Raw genomic sequence first — 19646 nt, 5'->3', positions numbered from 1 at the left:
TCTCTCCAGATGACATCTCGCGTCTTGTGACGGCCGGCCGCCCAACAACCTGCCCGCTGACCCTATCCCCTCCTCTCTTCTCCAGACCATTTCCGGTGACCTTCTCCCTTACCTCGCTCATCAACTCATCCCTGACCGCTGGCTACGTCCCTCCAGTCTTCAAGAGAGCGAGAGTTGCACCCCTTCTGAAAAAACCTACACTCGATCCCTCCGATGTCAACAACTACAGACCAGTATCCCTTCTTTCTTTTCTCTCCAAAACTCTTGAACGTGCCGTCCTTGGCCAGCTCTCCCGCTATCTCTCTCAGAATGACCTTCTTGATCCAAATCAGTCAGGTTTCAAGACTAGTCATTCAACTGAGACTGCTCTTCTCTGTATCACGGAGGCACTCCGCACTGCTAAAGCTAACTCTCTCTCCTCTGCTCTCATCCTTCTAGACCTATCGGCTGCCTTCGATACTGTGAACCATCAGATCCTCCTCTCCACCATCTCCGGCGCGGCCCATGCTTGGATTGCGTCCTACCTGACAGGTCGCTCCTACCAGGTGGCGTGGCGAGAATCTGTCTCCTCACCACGCGCTCTCACCACTGGTGTCCCCCAGGGCTCTGTTCTAGGCCCTCTCCTATTCTCGCTATACACCAAGTCACTTGGCTCTGTCATAACCTCACATGGTCTCTCCTATCATTGCTATGCAGACGACACACAATTAATCTTCTCCTTTCCCCCCTCTGATGACCATGTGGCGAATCGCATCTCTGCATGTCTGGCAGACATATCAGTGTGGATGACGGATCACCACCTCAAGCTGAACCTCGGCAAGACGGAGCTGCTCTTCCTCCCGGGGAAGAACTGCCCGTTCCATGATCTCGCCATCACGGTTGACAACCCCATCGTGTCCTCCTCCCAGAGTGCTAAGAACCTTGGCGTGATCCTGGACAACACCCTGTCGTTCTCAACTAACATCAAGGCGGTGGCCCGTTCCTGTAGGTTCATGCTCTACAACATCCGCAGAGTACGACCCTGCCTCACACAGGAAGCGGCGCAGGTCCTAATCCAGGCACTCGTCATCTCCCGTCTGGATTACTGCAACTCGCTGTTGGCTGGGCTCCCTGCCTGTGCCATTAAACCCCTACAACTCATCCAGAACGCCGCAGCCCGTCTGGTGTTCAACCTTCCCAAGTTCTCTCACGTCACCCCGCTCCTCCGCTCTCTCCACTGGCTTCCAGTTGAAGCTCGCATCCGCTACAAGACCATGGTGCTTGCCTACGGAGCTGTGAGGGGAACGGCACCTCAGTACCTCCAGGCTCTGATCAGGCCCTACACCCAAACAAGGGCACTGCGTTCATCCACCTCTGGCCTGCTCGCCTCCCTACCACTGAGGAAGTACAGTTCCCGCTCAGCCCAGTCAAAACTGTTCGCTGCTCTGGCCTCCCAATGGTGGAACAAACTCCCTCACGACGCCAGGACAGCGGAGTCAATCACCACCTTCCGGAGACACCTGAAACCCCACCTCTTTAAGGAATACCTAGGATAGGATAAAGTAATCCTTCTCACCCCCCTTAAAAGACTTAGATGCACTATTGTAAAGTGGCTGTTCCACTGGATGTCATAAGGTGAAAGCACCAATTTGTAAGTCGCTCTGGATAAGAGCGTCTGCTAAATGACTTAAATGTAAATGTAAATTAAACCTAGGACTTGCCGTAACTTGACTCTCTGCCTCACAAGTTACTTTCCTAGACTGTCTGTGTGAAGATTACCGTCTAACCTCGTTTCATGCCGTCTCATAAGTAGTCATATAAAAGCTCTTTTGATAATGGCTGTATTCATGCGAGGGCATCAGATTCCCAATTTCACCTTACAGGCTTTATGTGCTCATGCAAGGAGACTCCAGCCATTCAGGCTCAATTACGCTATTGATTAAGTTGCAAATTCTCCGATGAAAGGTGAGTCAAGCTGACCCCCTGCATGCATGCAGTGATCCGCCTGAGACACTGCTGCGTTTTTACTGGGGGGGGCAGAGAGGGTATTATTTATACAGCTTCCCCCTAATGCTGTCACTTCGCTGCTCAGTTACATTTGCTGCCCTGCATGTAAATCAACATGTTAATCAGATCTTCATCAAATTTGTTCCTAAATCATTTATTTGGCTCGCATCCTATTTCCTTTAATGACTTGTAAATGAGGGCTGTGGGTGAGAGTGGAGCAATTGCTGGCCCAGGACCCTAGAGTGAAGATGGGGCCCAGTGGACACTGATGGGCTGACGGGGCCAGCTGCAGAAGTTCTCTAGGGGAGAGAGAAAAGGAGAGGAAGAGAGAGCAGAGTAGAGAAGAGGACGGGAGAGGGCGGAGGGGAGAGGGCGGAGGGGAGAGGAAGAGGGCGGAGGGGAGAGGAAGAGGGTGGAGGGGAGAGGAAGAGGGTGGAGGGGAGAGGGCGGAGGGGAGAGGAAGAGGGCGGAGGGGAGAGGAAGAGCGCGGAGGGGAGAGGGCGGAGGAGAGTTTAAGAGGGCGGACAGGAGAGGAAGAGGGATAAAGGGAGAGGATGAGGGAGGAGGGGAGAGGAAGAAGGAGGAGGCGAAGAGAAGAGAGGAGTGAAGAAGAGGGAGGAGGGGAAGGAGGGGAGAGAGGAAGAAAGGAAAGAAGAGGGTGAGGTGATGGGAAGGAGGAGAGGAGAGGAGAGAGATGATGGGAGGAGAAGGCAGAGAAGAGAGCGGAACAGAGCAGGGGAAAGGAGAGGACGGGAGGGGAGAAAAGGGGAGGAGAGGAAGAGCGGAGAAGGGATGGGAGGAGGGGAGATCAGAGCAGAGGAAAGGGGATGGGAGGAGGGGAGATCAGAGGAGATCAGAGCAGAGGAAAGGGGATGGGAGGAGGGGAGATCAGAGGAGAATGGATGGGTGGAGGGGAGAGCAGAGGAGAATGGATGGATGGAGGGGAGAGCAGAGCAGAGGAAAAGGGATGTGAGGAGGGGAGATCAGAGGAGATCAGAGCAGAGGAAAGGGGATGGGAGGAGGGGAGATCAGAGGAGAATGGATGGGTGGAGGGGAGAGCAGAGGAGAATGGATGGATGGAGGGGAGAGCAGAGCAGAGGAAAAGGGATGGGAGGAGGGGAGATCAGAGGAGATCAGAGCAGAGGAAAGGGGATGGGAGGAGGGGAGATCAGAGGATAATGGATGGGTGGAGGGGAGGGGAGAGGAGAATGGATGGATGGAGGGGAGAGCAGAGCAGAGGAAAAGGGATGGGAGGAGGGGAGATCAGAGGAGATCAGAGCAGAGGAAAGGGGATGGGAGGAGGGGAGATCAGAGGATAATGGATGGGTGGAGGGGAGGGGAGAGCAGAGGAGAATGGATGGATGGAGGGGAGAGCAGAGAAGAGGAAAAGGGATGGGAGGAGGGGAGATCAGAGGAGATCAGAGCAGAGGAAAGGGGATGGGAGGGGAGATCAGAGGAGAATGGATGGGTGGAGGGGAGAGCAGAGGAGAATGGATGGATGGAGGGGAGAGCAGAGGAGAGGAAAAGGGATGGGAGGAGGGGAGATCAGAGCAGAGGAAATGGGATGGGAGATCAGAGGAGAATGGATGGGTGGAGGGGAGAGCAGAGGAGAGGAAAAGGGATGGGAGGAGGGGAGATCAGAGGAGAGAGCATCAGAAACAGTGTGTCTATCTCTCCAAATGGTAATCACGGTCCCACAGTGCTTTCCTTCCTGCCACTGAAGCACCTGCAGTGTACTCTGTGCTCATCAGGTATGAGTATAGGAGAGATGGAATGGCAGGGTTACACAATTCATTCAGTGGGAGAGATAATGTGTGTGACACAGGGATTTGCAGGCACGGCTTTAAAAAAGGGAATTCACAACATACACTACCGTTCAAAAGTTTGGGGTCACTTAGAGATTATGAAAGAAAAGCTACTTTTTTTTCCCATTAAAATAACATCAAATTGATCCGAAATACAGTGTAGACATTGCTAATGAACAGTCCTGTGTTCCAATGGCACGTTATGTTAGCTAATCCAAGTTTATCATTTTAAAGGGCTAATTGATCAATTGATTTTGTAATTATGTTAGTACAGCTGAAAACTGTTGTTCTGATTAAAGAAGCAATAATACTGGCCTTCTTTAGACTAGTTCAGTATCTGGAGCACCAGCATTGTGGGTTCGATTGCAGGCTCAAAATGGCCAGAAACAAAGAACTTTCTTCTGAAACTTGTCAGCCTATTCTTGTTCTGAGAAATGAAGGATATTCCATTTGAGAAATAGCCAAGAAACTGAAGATCTCATACAATGCTGTGTACTAGTACTCCCTTTACAGAACAGCGCAAACTGGCACTAACCAGAATAGAAGGAGGAGTGGGAGGCCCCGGTACACAACTGAGCGAGAGGACAAGTACATTAGAGTGTCTAGTTTGAGAAACAGACGCCTCACAAGTCATCAACTGGCAGCTTCATTAAATAGTACCCGCAAAACAGCAGTCTCAACTTCAACAGTGAAGAGGCGACTCCGGGATGTTCCTCTGTCCAGTGTCTGTGTTCTTTTGCCCATCTTAATCTCTTCTTTATTATTATTTATTATTATTATTATTAAATATATATATATATTTTTACATATTTTTTTGTTTGGTCTTGATACAACCCAATAGGTCGTTATCGATAAAACATCACAATAAGGTGCAGTGCGTTCGATTTTCCTGCTGGGGGGCGAGAAGGTTCCTTCTCGAAATGCAACAATAAGATATAATAAAATAGAAGAATATGAATATAAAGTAAATGGCTCAGTAGAATAGAATAAACATTTTAGCATCAGTATAATAGAGGAAGGTACCATTGACAGAGTTATTATTTACATGTGTATAAACGGAGGGCCGTGTATAAACTGGACAGCAATGTGAGTGTTAAATCACGATTGCTGCTGACAGACATGAATAGGCTACATTGATTGATGGACCAAATCAAATTGGCTAGCTAGCTAATAACAGATCAGGTCAAGATGGCTAGTTAAAAAGCTAATAACAGATCATGTCAGTATGGCTAGTTAACAAGCTAACTTCCAGGGGATAAACTAGATGGCTAGTTAACAAGCTAACTTCCAGGGGATAAACTAGATGGCTAGTTAACAAGCTAACTTCCAGGGGATAAACTAGATGGCTAGTTAGCAAGCTAACTTCCAGGGGATAAACTAGATGACTAGTTAACAAGCTAACTTCCAGGGGATAAACTAGATGGCTAGTGAACAAGCTAACTTCCAGGGGATAAACTAGATGGCTAGTGAACACGCTAACTTCCAGGGGATAAACTAGATGGCTAGTTAACAAGCTAACTTCCAGGGGATAAACTAGATGGCTAGTTAGCAAGCTAACTTCCAGGGGATAAACTAGATGACTAGTTAACAAGCTAACTTCCAGGGGATAAACTAGATGGCTAGTGAACAAGCTAACTTCCAGGGGATAAACTAGATGGCTAGTGAACAAGCTAACTTCCAGGGGATAAACTAGATGGCTAGTTAACAAGCTAACTTCCAGGGGATAAACTAGATGGCTAGTTAACAAGCTAACTTCCAGGGGATAAACTAGATGGCTAGTTAGCAAGCTAATAACAGATCATTTCAATATGGCTAGTTAACAAGCTAACTTTCAAGGGATGAACTAGATGGCTAGTTAACAAGCTAACTTTCAAGGGATGAACTAGATGGCTACATTATCTTGCCATCTATAGTGGTGATGACGGTAGTCCAACAAACAACTTTACCAGGACGTGCCGATGTCAGGCTTTGTCCAAAAGCCTAATCTCTGATGAAGCAAGCTAAATGACACATGTTGTTAGCTTAGCTAGCTAACTAGCTACATGCCATATGGATAGGCTACCCTCACAGACTGTATCTGAAATGACATGATCAGTTGATGTTTACTGATCATGAAAAGCATGCAGTTACTTCCCGTATAACTCTGATGATAGAGCTAAACGTGGAATAATCTGAAATGTGTAGTTGTGACTCTGCTCTTTAAGAGGTGATGGTAGTATTAAAACCAAATAGTTATAACATTCATTTAACAATCCCTGAAAAAACAGCACGCAGTTGTCAATGGTTTAAGTGGAGCTGGGGGGGGGTCTTCGTGCCCCCCAGCAGCCATATCGAACAGTCTGCACCATATTGTGACATTTTATAGATAACAACCTATTTGCCAGGAAATGCCCCATTGTGGCGTTTTACTGATAACCCCCCCACACACCTCCAGTAGATCCCAGAGAGAGTGAGAGAAATACAGTACAGAAACACTATTGACTTGAACCCCGCAAACATATGACATAACCAGAGAGCACTTTGACTGATCCTCCACCTGCTTTTAAATGAGGACAGTTTCTTCGATAGCAACCCACTCATCAATAACACCTGACTGACAGCCAGAGAAGACCATTGACGGGCGCCCTTTTCTGCTGAGGCAAACCTCAGCGCTGCCGCCAACCCAGGGCTCACATCATAATAAGGAAGCTATGCCGTATAACTGGACTGTTGACTCCCCCCCGAAAAAGAAACAAAATATATCTCAACTGCCTATTCTGTTTGCCTCATGGAGAAACGATGATGTGTAAATAAATAAAGCGTGGGTTCCATGACAGAGTGCATGGTCAGCAAGCCCAGCTCACCTCCAGTCTGGCTCCGCTTGCCTGCCTGCCCCCTCAACTGCTAAATAAGTTATAAACCACAGAGTCAGGTAAATTTCCTCCTGCACGGTCGTCTGCTGAACGCCTTTAATAGCACCGAAGTACTGAACGGCCCCCTCTCTCTCAAGATATATGATGCGTTTTGCAGTCCGGTTGTATTACGCGAGCTAAAGTTATTGATGATGTTGTCAGATCAACGTGTCATCATGGCTGAGGGATTACCTGACAGTTTACTCCAAACAGGATGCAGGATTTACTACATCCACCCTCCACTCTCGGAAACACTCAACAGTTTGTCTCTTTTTCACAGTGCAGGCATCTTTCAGTGGCTGCCTCGTTTGTCTTTTTTCAGAGTATCAGTCCTTTCGTCTATTTTCTCTCTCTTTTTTTTCTGAGTATCAGTACTTTCGTCTCTTCAGTCCTATTCACCAATACCAAGGAAACCAAAATGGCACACCTGAATCGCATTCTGTAACTATTATTATTAAACATCATAAACTTCCATTAACATCAGTAACTCTCCCACAATACAATCGTCCAATGTTTGTCTTTTCTGGTGTTTTCCCAGCGCACAATGACAGGTCACTACTGAAATGACCATTGAGGCCCAACGTAAGTGGGCCCAGAGTAAAGTGGCAGGCAGGAGGACAGTGAGATTACTTGAAGTGCAATCCCCCTCTGTAGCTGTAATATTGCTTATTCAGTTGGGCCTATCCTCCATCCTTTCCTCAACCCCCACCCCCCCACTTAAATGAGATTCTGCCATCTGTGCGTGTCAGCGGGGCAGTGTGGCAGAGCTTGTAAACGTCTCTCCATGTCACTGGAGGCTGGATATCTTATCTGGGAGAAGCAGTTTGAATGAACCACCCCTCTTCCATCAGAGCAGCTGCACAGAGCGTATCAAGGCTATTGTCTGAGCAGTTCTCTGTTATTTTTGTCATCCTTGAAACCCGTGTAAAAAGACCTCTGATAAAGGATCAGGGAGACAGCTGTCTTCTATTCAACCATTATAACAAGAGTCTACAAAAATCGCAGAAAAACACGGCTGTGGTGACGTTGTAATCTCCTTGGTTGGTGAATAACAACAATATGAGTTATGTCTGTCTGTCTTATGTTGACATATCATGGGGTTACACTGGCACACCAGTTGTGTGATGTAATGATCATGCAGTACGTTGAGCACTAATACAAAGTGTATCATATTTTAACAGTTACTAGACATCCCACTACATTATTCAACATTGCTTGAGGTTTTTACAGACTAAGAGTTGCAATCTTGCCACAAAGAACTAAAACAATACTTAGAATGGAATGGATGGATGCGTTTTTCTTTGTAGGGAACCAAAAAATGCTGAGTGTGTGGTGTCAGTATTGCCTTTCCCTTTGTGTATTCTACCACCCTGGTCTCTAGCTGAGTAAAGCCTGACCTGGGTCTTCTACCACCCTGGTCTCTAGCTGAGTAAAGCCTGACCTGGGTCTTCTACCACCCTGGTCTCTCTAGCTGAGTAAAGCCTGACCTGGGTCTTCTACCACCCTGGTCTCTAGCTGAGTAAAGCCTGACCTGGGTCTTCTACCACTCTGGTCTCTCTAGCTGAGTAAAGCCTAACCTGGGTCTTCTACCACCCTGGTCTCTAGCTGAGTAAAGCCTGACCTGGGTCTTCTACCACCCTGGTCTCTAGCTGAGTAAAGCCTGACCTGGGTCTTCTACCACTCTGGTCTCTCTAGCTGAGTAAAGCCTAACCTGGGTCTTCTACCACCCTGGCGTGAGCTGAGTAAAGCCTGACCTGGGTATTCTACCACCCTGGCGTGAGCTGCCTCTAGTCCTTCTCTCAACAGACTGATCTCCTGCCTTGGTAAAACATCTGACTCCCCTTAACTAACCACCGCTCCTTTCACACACACACACACCCACACCCACACACACACACACTCTCTTTCTCTCTTCCTTCCCAATGCAAATGTGGAGCTTTCAGTTATCCGACTTAGTGTGCTGTCAGAGCCCAAGACTGACTCCACTGACTCCACAGACATTAATGGATCCCCTCTCAAAACCTGCAGCTTATATCCGTCCCGAGGTGCCAGGAGATTTCTGCACACAGACGATCCGCTTTGGAGAGGGCGTGACTGTGAAATAAGATGCTACAGCTGCAGTGGCCCCGGCAAGTTACAGGTTCATCTGAGCCTCACATGGAATGAAAATTACTTTTTGGGGGGGTCAGGTACCCACAATTCTGTTAGCTGGCTGTCTAGAAACGTTGTTTGATGACTGACATTTGTGACAGAAAGATGATTAAAGGCGCATGAAGCCAAATTAACTTCAGATCGTACTAATGACCGTACAAACATATTAACGTAAACCATTAACGTAGCGAACCATGATAGATCACATATGGTCCAGCCCCGTTAGAATAGGACTCACAGCTTCTTCCTAGATGGGAGTCTGAGTGGGTGCTTGTCCGAGGCAAGAGAAAGGGGTGGGTGGGGTTATAAAGTAGATCGTTTGCTCTTCTCTGTCGAATAAGTATTTCTAGTCCATTTGAGGAGGTAAAGTAGCATCACAAACATCCAAGAGTATATGACAGGAGCCTTGGTAAAAAAAACATCATTACATAGGAATCAATAAAAGAGGCGTGCTGGTAGACATGTTGTCTTTTCCTTTTTCCTCACAAAAAAGATCACTACAGGGAGCACTACAGGAAACACTACAGGGAACACTACAGGGAGCACTACAGGAAACACTACAGGAAACACTACAGGGAGCACTACAGGGAGCACTACAGGAAACACTAGTGGGAACACTACAGGAAACACTAGTGGGAACACTACAGGGAACACTACAGGAAACACTAGTGGGAACACTACAGGGAACACTACAGGAAACACTACAGGAAACACTAGTGGGAACACTACAGGGAACACTATAGGGAGCACTACAGGGAACACTACAGGGAACACTACTGGGAGCACTACAGGGAACACTAGTGGGAGCACTACTGGGAACACTACAGGGAACACTACAGGGAACACTAGTGGGAGCACTACTGGGAACACTACAGGGAGCACTACAGGGAGCACTACAGGGAACACTACAGGGAACACTAGTGGGAGCACTACTGGGAACACTACAGGGAACACTACAGGGAGCACTACAGGGAGCACTACAGGGAACACTAGTGGGAGCACTACTGGGAACACTACAGGGAACACTACTGGGAACACTACAGGGAACACTACAGGGAACACTACAGGAAACACTACAGGGAACACTAGTGGGAGCACTAGTGGGAGCACTACTGAGAACACTAGTGGGAACACTACTGAGAACACTAGTGGGAGCACTACTGAGAACACTAGTGGGAGCACTACATGGAGCACTAGTGGGAGCACTACTGAGAATACTAGTGGGAGCCCTACTGAGAACACTAGTGGGAGCACTACTGAGAACACTAGTGGGAGCACTACTGAGAACACTAGTGGGGGCACTACAGGGAGCACTAGTGGGAACACTATTGGGAGCACTAGTGGGAGCACTACTGAGAACACTAGTGAGAGCACTACAGGGAGCACTAGTGGGAACACTACAGGGAACACTAGTGGGAACACTACAGGGAGCACTACAGGGAACACTAGTGGGAGCACTACTGAGAACACTAGTGGGGGCACTACAGGGAGCACTAGTGGGAACACTACTGGGAACACTACTGGGAACACTACTGGGAGCACTACTGAGAACACTAGTGGGAACACCAAACAGTAAGCCTGTGTTTCTTTTCTTTCATTTTCCTCATTGTCCCCTGAGGGTCGAGGGTCGTTATATCCCTGTACCAGATAGTCCTTCACTGATTACACACACAGCCCAGCGGCAAGGCTATTAGTGGGGAATCAAACACACACTGGTGATATTTGGTCTGAATACACCAGTTTACAAGCATTCTTCACACATTCAATTCAACAATAAACATTTGATATGACCTTTTAGAATGGATACTACCTTGGGTAATTTATTAGGCCTGAATTCTAACTTGAGATATGTGTGAATCTAACTTCAGTGTTTGTGCAAATCTTCCATTGACCTCAATGTGTGAATGATGTGAAAGTTTGGCCCTTGGATCATCGTAGCTAGGCTTTTCCTTAGGCTACCTAAGGAATATTTTGGGAGCTTATCCGGTATAAATGGCAATAATTGAGGGCTTATCTGAGATCAACCTATTACCCTACACCTCCAAGGCCTTACCTCGGACCACAATGGTGGTAGACTTCTTAGCCGGGTTGCCCACGTTGTTGCTGGCCACACAGCTGTAAACGCCTGCTTCTTCTATGGAGATGGCGGGCAACGTGAGGGTCCCTCCGTTAAGGACGCTCTTCTTGGGCAGCTCGTCTGCGCTGTGCACCCAGGTAAGTGTGGGTGTGGGATCACCCCCGGAGGTCACACACACCAGGGTCACGGTCTGCCCGGGGTTCACCACGATGGGGTCCTCCACCAGCAGCTTAATGGTGGGGGATGCTGAAAACACAAGATTCAAATTGAATGCATTATATTTGTATTTATTAGGGATCCTCATTAGCTGTTGCCAAGGCAGCAGCTAGTCTTCCTGGGGTCCAAACACATTAAGGCACTTACATTACATATAAAACAAAAGATAAAACATTACATCAGGGTAACACTATTACACCACTACATATCTACAATACAAAATGTACAATACCACCATAAAACAATATTATAATGTACGTGTGTGTAGAGTGTGTGTGTTAGTGCTTATGCGTCTGTCTGCACCTGTATGTGTGTCTCTTCATGGTCCTTGCTGTTCCATAAGGTGTATTTGTACCAGTTTTGTTTTTTTAAATCAGATTTTTTTTTTAAACTTTATGTCTGTGTCAATGTTAATAAGTTATCTCGGAAAAAAACGTAATTAAAATCACACGGCAGGAACTCAATTAGGTTCTTTAGATGAGAGGTATGAAAAGTGAAACTAGAATTAGTGGCGGAAGCAGGGAAATAGCTCCACCCTCTCTCTCTCTTTGCGTGTTTCAGCCAAATGTCCCCTCCATTTCGAAATTCAAATGCGCACAACTGTGAAATCTGTACAAATAATCAGCATGTTTCAGCCAAGTCTACGGGCCAAATGTCCCCTCCATTTCGGAATATTAAATGCGCACAACTGTGAAATCTGTACAAATAATCAGGGACGATAAATCAGCGGAACAATTGTTCCTCGTTATTTGTCACATCCCACATTACAATACCATTTACTGTATGTTTACGTACCTCTGTCCCTGGGAAATGTGTCAATAGTCAACAAACAAGTCAATAGGTACTGTAACTGCTGAACACTGAGTAGTATTTACCTCTTAATGATGCTCTGAAATGGTACCTTTGTCACAACGTCCAATCTGATAGAAAGTCAATCATGATTTTTCTGTTTCCTGAAAACCAATATCCTAGTTGACATTTGGTTCTATAGTGTAGCTATATAGTTGGTATTAGGGTGTAAGCTCATAACCCAGCTAACACATAATGTTCTGAGAACCATTGTTTCTTAGAGCTTGGTGTGAGCATGGTTGTCTAATGGTTATTTTGCATCTAAACCTTCCCACAGGGGTCTGGGAATGGTTTCCTAACGTATAACGTATCATACAGGTTTCCTCATGTTCACAGAATGTTCAGAGAACCTTAAGAAACATTGTTCTTTTGTGGGAATTTCAGTACTTCAGCATAACGTTTCCTACAGTTTTCCTCATGGTTCTATTTAAAGTAATGTTTTTTTTTTCTACTGTGTTATTGACTTGTTAATTGTTTACTCCATGTGTAACTCTGTGTTGTCTGTTCACACTGCTATGCTTTATTTTGGCCAGGCCGCAGTTGCAAATGAGAACTTGTTCTCAACTAGCCTACCTGGTTAAATAAAGGTGAAATAAAAAAATAAAAAAAATAAAAAAATGTTCTCTGAACATTCAGAGAACTTTCTTCTTTTGCAATTTAAAAAAAACTTTAGTAACATTCAGAGAATGTTCGAAGAATGTTCATTCCATTCTCAGCGTCAACAAAACTCTCTATCCTACATCCTGTTAAGTGTGTTCAGGTGTGTTCACTTGATTTAATGAGTGCTTGTTTCCTTTAAAATGGGGTCTGTTTGAATAGACTACAATGAACAGCTTTGTATGAGTAAAAAAAAAGGATTGCTAGCTCCATCCTTGTAGCGCAGTGGACTAATTCCATGGATATACAGTGCCTTGCGATAGTATTCGGCCCCCTTGAACTTTGCGACCTTTTGCCACATTTCAGGCTTCAAACATAAAGATATAAAACTGTATTTTTTTGTGAAGAATCAACAACAAGTGGGACACAATCATGAAGTGGAACGACATTTATTGGATATTTCAAACTTTTTTAACAAATCAAAAACTGAAAAATTGGGCGTGCAAAATTATTCAGCACCCTTAAGTTAATACTTTGTAGCGCCACCTTTTGCTGCGATTACAGCTGTAAGTCGCTTGGGGTATGTCTCTATCAGTTTTGCACATCGAGAGACTGACATTTTTTCCCATTCCTCCTTGCAAAACAGCTCGAGCTCAGTGAGGTTGGATGGAGAGCATTTGTGAACAGCAGTTTTCAGTTCTTTCCACAGATTCTCGATTGGATTCAGGTCTGGACTTTGACTTGGCCATTCTAACACCTGGATATGTTTATTTTTGAACCATTCCATTGTAGATTTTGCTTTATGTTTTGGATCATTGTCTTGTTGGAAGACAAATCTCCGTCCCAGTCTCAGGTCTTTTGCAGACTCCATCAGGTTTTCTTCCAGAATGGTCCTGTATTTGGCTCCATCCATCTTCCCATCAATTTTAACCATCTTCCCTGTCCCTGCTGAAGAAAAGCAGGCCCAAACCATGATGCTGCCACCACCATGTTTGACAGTGGAGATGGTGTGTTCAGGGTGATGAGCTGTGTTGCTTTTACGCCAAACATAACGTTTTGCATTGTTGCCAAAAAGTTCAATTTTGGTTTCATCTGACCAGAGCACCTTCTTCCACATGTTTGGTGTGTCTTCCAGGTGGCTTGTGGCAAACTTTAAACAACACTTTTTATGGATATCTTTAAGAAATGGCTTTCTTCTTGCCACTCTTCCATAAAGGCCAGATTTGTGCAATATACGACTGATTGTTGTCCTATGGACAGAGTCTCCCACCTCAGCTGTAGATCTCTGCAGTTCATCCAGAGTGATCATGGGCCTCTTGGCTGCATCTCTGATCAGTCTTCTCCTTGTATGAGCTGAAAGTTTAGAGGGACGGCCAGGTCTTGGTAGATTTGCAGTGGTCTGATACTCCTTCCATTTCAATATTATCGCTTGCACAGTGCTCCTTGGGATTTTTAAAGCTTGGGAAATCTTTTTGTATCCAAATCCGGCTTTAAACTTATTCACAACAGTATCTCGGACCTGCCTGGTGTGTTCCTTGTTCTTCATGATGCTCTCTGCGCTTTTAACGGACATCTGAGACTATCACAATGCAGGTGAATTTATACGGAGACTTGATTACACACAGGTGGATTGTATTTATCATCATTAGTCATTTAGGTCAACATTGGATCATTCAGAGATCCTCACTGAACTTCTGGAGAGAGTTTGCTGCACTGAAAGTAAAGGGGCTGAATAATTTTGCACGCCCAATTTTTAAGTTTTTGATTTGTTAAAAAAGTTTGAAATATCCAATAAATGTCGTGATTGTATCCTACTTGTTGTTGATTCTTCACAAAAAAATACAGTTTTATATCTTTATGTTTGAAGCCTGAAATGTGGCAAAAGGTCGCAAAGTTCAAGGGGGCCAAATACTTTCGCAAGGCACTGTAGAACAGAAGAGCATATGTTTAAATCTCACTGATGCTGTGTCACAATAAAATGCCTAAGAAATATATTTCCACGTGTCCCATCTATGCTTGGAGTTCAAACGAGTTAAACTAAGCTAGCAGTCTTATTGAAACATTCAGTGAACATTTTTAAGGAAGTTATTCAAAAACCTCCAAAAAGCCTTTACATTTCATTTAAAACATTCACAACATTTAGAGAATGTTCTCAGAATTTCCATTCTCAGAATGTAAATAAAATCTCCTAGGAAAACTTTCAGTGAACCATAGTAAAACGTTCTCAGAACCTTTTCTGTTACATTGTCAGAAGGTTTAAAAAACATTCCGTTTTACCGGTCAGGAAACATATGGCTTCGTTCCCAGAACTAATAGAAAACCAAAAACGTACGTTCCCACAACATCCAAGAAACCAAATGTGCAGGCTGGAATATCCATAGGCACATGGCTTCTCCATTCCAAGTAGTGGGATTACATACATATATATACGAGCATGGCATAAACTAGCCTGCTGACGTACACTGTAAATTCAATCAATGTGGTTTGCGGGGGAAAGGGCCAGAGCAGGAAACATGCAGGGCGGTGTATTGGGACCTTTATCATTATTGGTCTTATGTGTGGCTGTAAGCATCAGAGAGAAAAATGCAGATCGCAGAAGGGCCAAAGGTCATCATTGGGGAACAACAACAGGCGCCGAGGGAGCCACAGAGCAGCGCTAGGGGGCCACGGAGTATTTACTTAGGAATATGGAATATACAGTGCATTCGGAAAGAATTCAGACCCTTTCACTTTTTCACATTTTGCTACATAAGAGCCTTATTCTAAAATTGATAAATTATTTTTTCCCCCTCATCAATACACAGACAATACCCCATAATTACAAAGCTAAAACAGGTTTTTAGACATTTTTGCAAATGTTATTAAAAATAAAATAAACAGAAATACCTTATTTACATAAGTATTCAGACCCTTTGCAATGAGATTCGAAATTGAGCTCAGGTGCATCCTGTTTTCATTGATCATCCTTGATTGGAGTCCACCTGTGGTAAATTAAATTAATTCGACATAATTCGGAAAGGCACACACCTGTCTACATCAGGTCCCACAGTTGACAGTGCATGTCAGTGCATGTCGACCATGAGGTCGAAGGAATGTCAGTAGAGCTCCGAGACAGGATTGTGTCGAGGCACAGATCTGGGGAAGGGTACCAAACAATGTCTGCTGCATTGACAGTCCCCAAGAACACAGTGGCCTCCATTATTCTTAACTGGAAGAAGTTTGGAACCACCAAGACTCTTCCTAGAGGATACCCCAAACAGAAGCCATGGATTACAGGCAACATTCGCACTGAGCTAAAGGGTAGAGCTGCTGCTTTCAAGGTGCGGGACTCTAACCCAGAAGCTAATAAGAAATCCCGCTATGGCCTCCGACGAACCATGACACAGGCAAAGCATCAATACAGGACTAAGATCGAATCGTACTACACCAGCTCTGACGCCCGTCGGATGTGGCAGGGCTTGCAAACTACTAGAAGGGAAGCACAGCTGCGAGCTGCCCTGTGACACGAGCCTACCAGACAACCTAAATCACTTCTATGCTAGCTTTGAGGCAAGCAACACCGAGGCATGCATGAGAGCATCAGCTGTTCCGGACGGCTATTGCGGACAACTTTAAACAGGTCAACATTTACAAGGCCGCTGGGCCAGATGAATTACCAGGACGTGTGCTCCGGGCATGTGCTGACCAACTGGCAGGTGTCTTCACTGACATTTTCAACATTTCCCTGATTGAGTCTGTAATACCAACATGTTTCAAGCAGACCACCATAGTCCTTGTGTCCAAGAACACTAAGGTAACCTACCTAAATGACTACAGACCCGTAGCACTCACATCCATAGCCATGAAGTGCTTTGAAAGGCTGGTCATGGCTCACATTAACACCATTATCCCAGAAACTCTAGACCCACTCCAATTTACATACTGCTCAAACAGATTCACAGATGATGCAATCTATATTGCACTCCACACTGCCCTTTCCCACCTGGACAAAAGGAACACCTACGTGAGAATGCTATTCATTGACTACAGCTCAGCGTTTAACACAATGATGCCCTCAAAGCTCATAACTAAGCTAAGGATCCTGGGACTAAACACCTCCCTCTGAAACTGGATCCTGGACTTCCTGACGGGCCGCCCCCAGGTGGTGAGGATAGGAAGCAACACATCTGCCACACTGATCCTCAACACTGGAGCCCATCAGTCCCCTCTCCTGTACTCCCTGTTCACCCACAACTGCATGGCCAGGCACGACACCACAATTAAGTTTGCAGACGACACAACAGTGGTAGGCCTGATCACCGACAACGTCGAGGCAGCCTATAGGGAGGAGGTCAGAGACCTGGCCGGGTGGTGCCAGAATAACAACCTATCCCTCAACGTGATCAAGACAAAGGAGATGATGGTGGACTACAGGAAAAGGAGGACCGAGCACGCACCCATTGTCATCAACGGGACTGTAGTGGAGCAGGTTGAGAGCTTCAAGTTCCTTGGTGTCCACATCACCAACAAACTAGAATGGTCCAAACACACCAAGAGTCATTAAGAGGGCACGACAAAACCTATTCCCCCTCGGGAGACTGAAAAGACTTGGCATGGGTCCTCAGATCCTCAAAAAGTTCTACAGCTGCAACATCGAGAGCATCATCATCACTGGTTGCATCACTGCCTGGTACAGCAACTGCTCTGCCTCCGACCGCAAAGCACTACAGAGGCTAGTGCGTATGGCCCAGTACATCACTGGGGCTCAGCTGCCTGCCATCCAGGACCTCATCACCAGGCGGTGTCAGAGGAAGGCCCTAAAAATTGTCAAAGACACCAGCCACCCCAGTCATAGACTGTTCTCTCTGCTACCGCATGGCAAGCGGTATTGGAGCGCCAAGTCTAGGACCAAAAGACACTAAACTGCTTTTACCCCCAAGCCATAAGACTCCTGAACAGGTAATCATATAGCTAACCGGACTATTTGCATTGTGTCCCGGAACCCCCCCCCAAACCCCTCCTTTACGCTGCTGCTACTCTCTGTTTATCATCTATGCATAGTCACTTTAACTATACCTACAAGTACAAATTACCTCAATTAGCCAGACTAACCCCGCACATTGACTCTGTACCAGTACCCCCTGTATATAGCCTCGCTACTGTTATTTTCACTGTTTTCTTTCTTTATTTCTGTACTTATCAATTGTTACCTAATGCCAATTTTTTACTTAAAAATTGCACTGTTGGTTAGGGCTTGTAAGTATGAATTTCGATGTAAAGTCCACACCTGTTGTATTCGGCGCACGTGACAAATAAACTTTGATTTGATTTCATGTGATAGAGCTGGTCGCCCGGCAAAACTGAGCAATCGGGGGAGAAGGGCCTTGGTCAGGAAGGTGACCAAGAACCCGATGGTCACTCTGACAGAGCTCCAGAGTTCCTCTGTGGAGATGGGAGAACCTTCCAGGGGGACAACAATCTCTGCAGCACTCCACCAATCAGGCCTTTATGGTAGAGTGGCCAAGGCACATGACAGCCCGCATGAAGTTCACCTTCCAACAGGACAATGACCCTAAGCACACAGCCAAGACAAAGCAAGAGTGACTTTGGGACAATTCTCTGAATGTCCTTGAGTGGCCCAGCCAGAGCCCAGACTCGAACCCGATCAAACATCTCTGGAGCTTTGCAGCGACGCTCCAATCCAACCTGACAGCGCTTGAGAGGATCTGAAGAGAAGAATGTGAGAAACCCCCCAAATACAGGGATGCCAAGCTTGTAGCGTCAAACCCAAGATGACTCAAGGCTGTAATCACTGTCAAATATGCTTCAACAAAGTACTGAGTAAAGGGTATGAATAGTTATGTAAATGTAATAATTTGAAAAAATGTCTCAAATCTTGTTTTTGCTTTGTTATGGGGTATTGTGTGTAGATTGATGAGGGGAGAAAAAATGATTTCATTTTAGAATGAATCTGTAACGTAACAAAATTTGGACAAAGTCAAGGGGTCTGAATACTTTCCGAATGCACTGTATAACCCCGGAACATGAATGGAGGTGTCCCCTAGGGGAACTTGGAGAGCAATCAGGGGTTAAAGTGGAGACATCTGGCCAACGGAGAGGACAACTGCCACTACGCAACCAAATCTAAATCTCAGCTAAATCTTCCCACCTCAGGAGAAGGTAAGGAAGGATGGGGCCTAATCTAGTGGCCCCGAACCTCTTAAAAGTCACAAATTGTGTTTCTAGTGTCAAGTACCTGCAGTCCTTTTTAAATTACAGTCACTTAATTTGGTTGTAAATTGAGACACCTGTCTCCTTGCTGCAGATCTACTTGCTGTAATGGAGAGGTTTTGGACAAAGCCGGGATGAATTGACTATAATTAAGAGAGACAACGGGTGCTTATTGCTATTCATGGCGGAACTAGTGGATCCTTGAAGTTTGAGTGCTAAACAATACGAAGCAGGGTTCTCAGCCGCCCCAAAGCTTTACCTGTTTTGTTGGAGAGTTTGAAGAGGACATTCTTGTTGGTGATACCACACACATTCCGGACCGAGGCGATGCAGCTGTAGTTGGCGTAATCCTGAGGTCGAAGGTTCTTCAGCTTTAGAATCTTGGTCTCCCCCTGCAACTCAGAAAGAAACACAGTGTTGCACCATCTTGTGCTGCACCGCCTTGCCCAGGCCTCTCGCTCTTAATGTGTCTTACAAAAGGGTAAGATAGCAGTGGTATTGACCTCGTCTCTTCATCTCACACACATCAAAAAGCTTCCTTGGCAGCGTTTCAACAATGAGCTCATTCCCCGTCTTCAAACGAGGAGTAGTATCTTTATACCAAGCTTTCCAATTCATTAAGTTCATTAGCTGTCTATTTGGATGTGTTTGAAACGGTGTGCTTGGAACAAATGTCAAGATGCATACATGTGCTATTAATACACACATCAATTATTTTACCAACAACAGCTGTTTTGTCTGCCCTCGTGTATACCTCCATCTTTGTGGCACTGGCAACATACTTCCAATATGCTACTTACGTTACTTATGTTCTTAAAGGCATGCTCCAGTACTTGGGCGACTAGTAAGTATTTTTTAACCCTT

General features: G+C 45.6%; 1 protein-coding gene across 1 annotated transcript in view; it reads right to left on the bottom strand.

Annotated features, from left to right (window-relative positions):
* LOC115146454 (MAM domain-containing glycosylphosphatidylinositol anchor protein 2) overlaps window positions 1–19646 on the bottom strand; it is a 216856-nt gene that overhangs the window by 111892 nt on the left and 85318 nt on the right. The window contains exons 5-6 of the mRNA XM_029688540.2: window positions 19042–19174; window positions 10887–11156 (exon numbers count right to left, since the gene is read on the bottom strand). Coding sequence (XP_029544400.1) covers window positions 10887–11156; window positions 19042–19174 — 403 coding nt within the window. The remainder of the gene's footprint in view (window positions 1–10886; window positions 11157–19041; window positions 19175–19646) is intronic.

The sequence above is a fragment of the Oncorhynchus nerka genome, linkage group LG18 (assembly GCF_034236695.1).
Source record: "Oncorhynchus nerka isolate Pitt River linkage group LG18, Oner_Uvic_2.0, whole genome shotgun sequence".
NCBI lineage: Eukaryota > Metazoa > Chordata > Actinopteri > Salmoniformes > Salmonidae > Oncorhynchus > Oncorhynchus nerka.
This window is presented reverse-complemented; position numbering and strand designations above follow the sequence as displayed.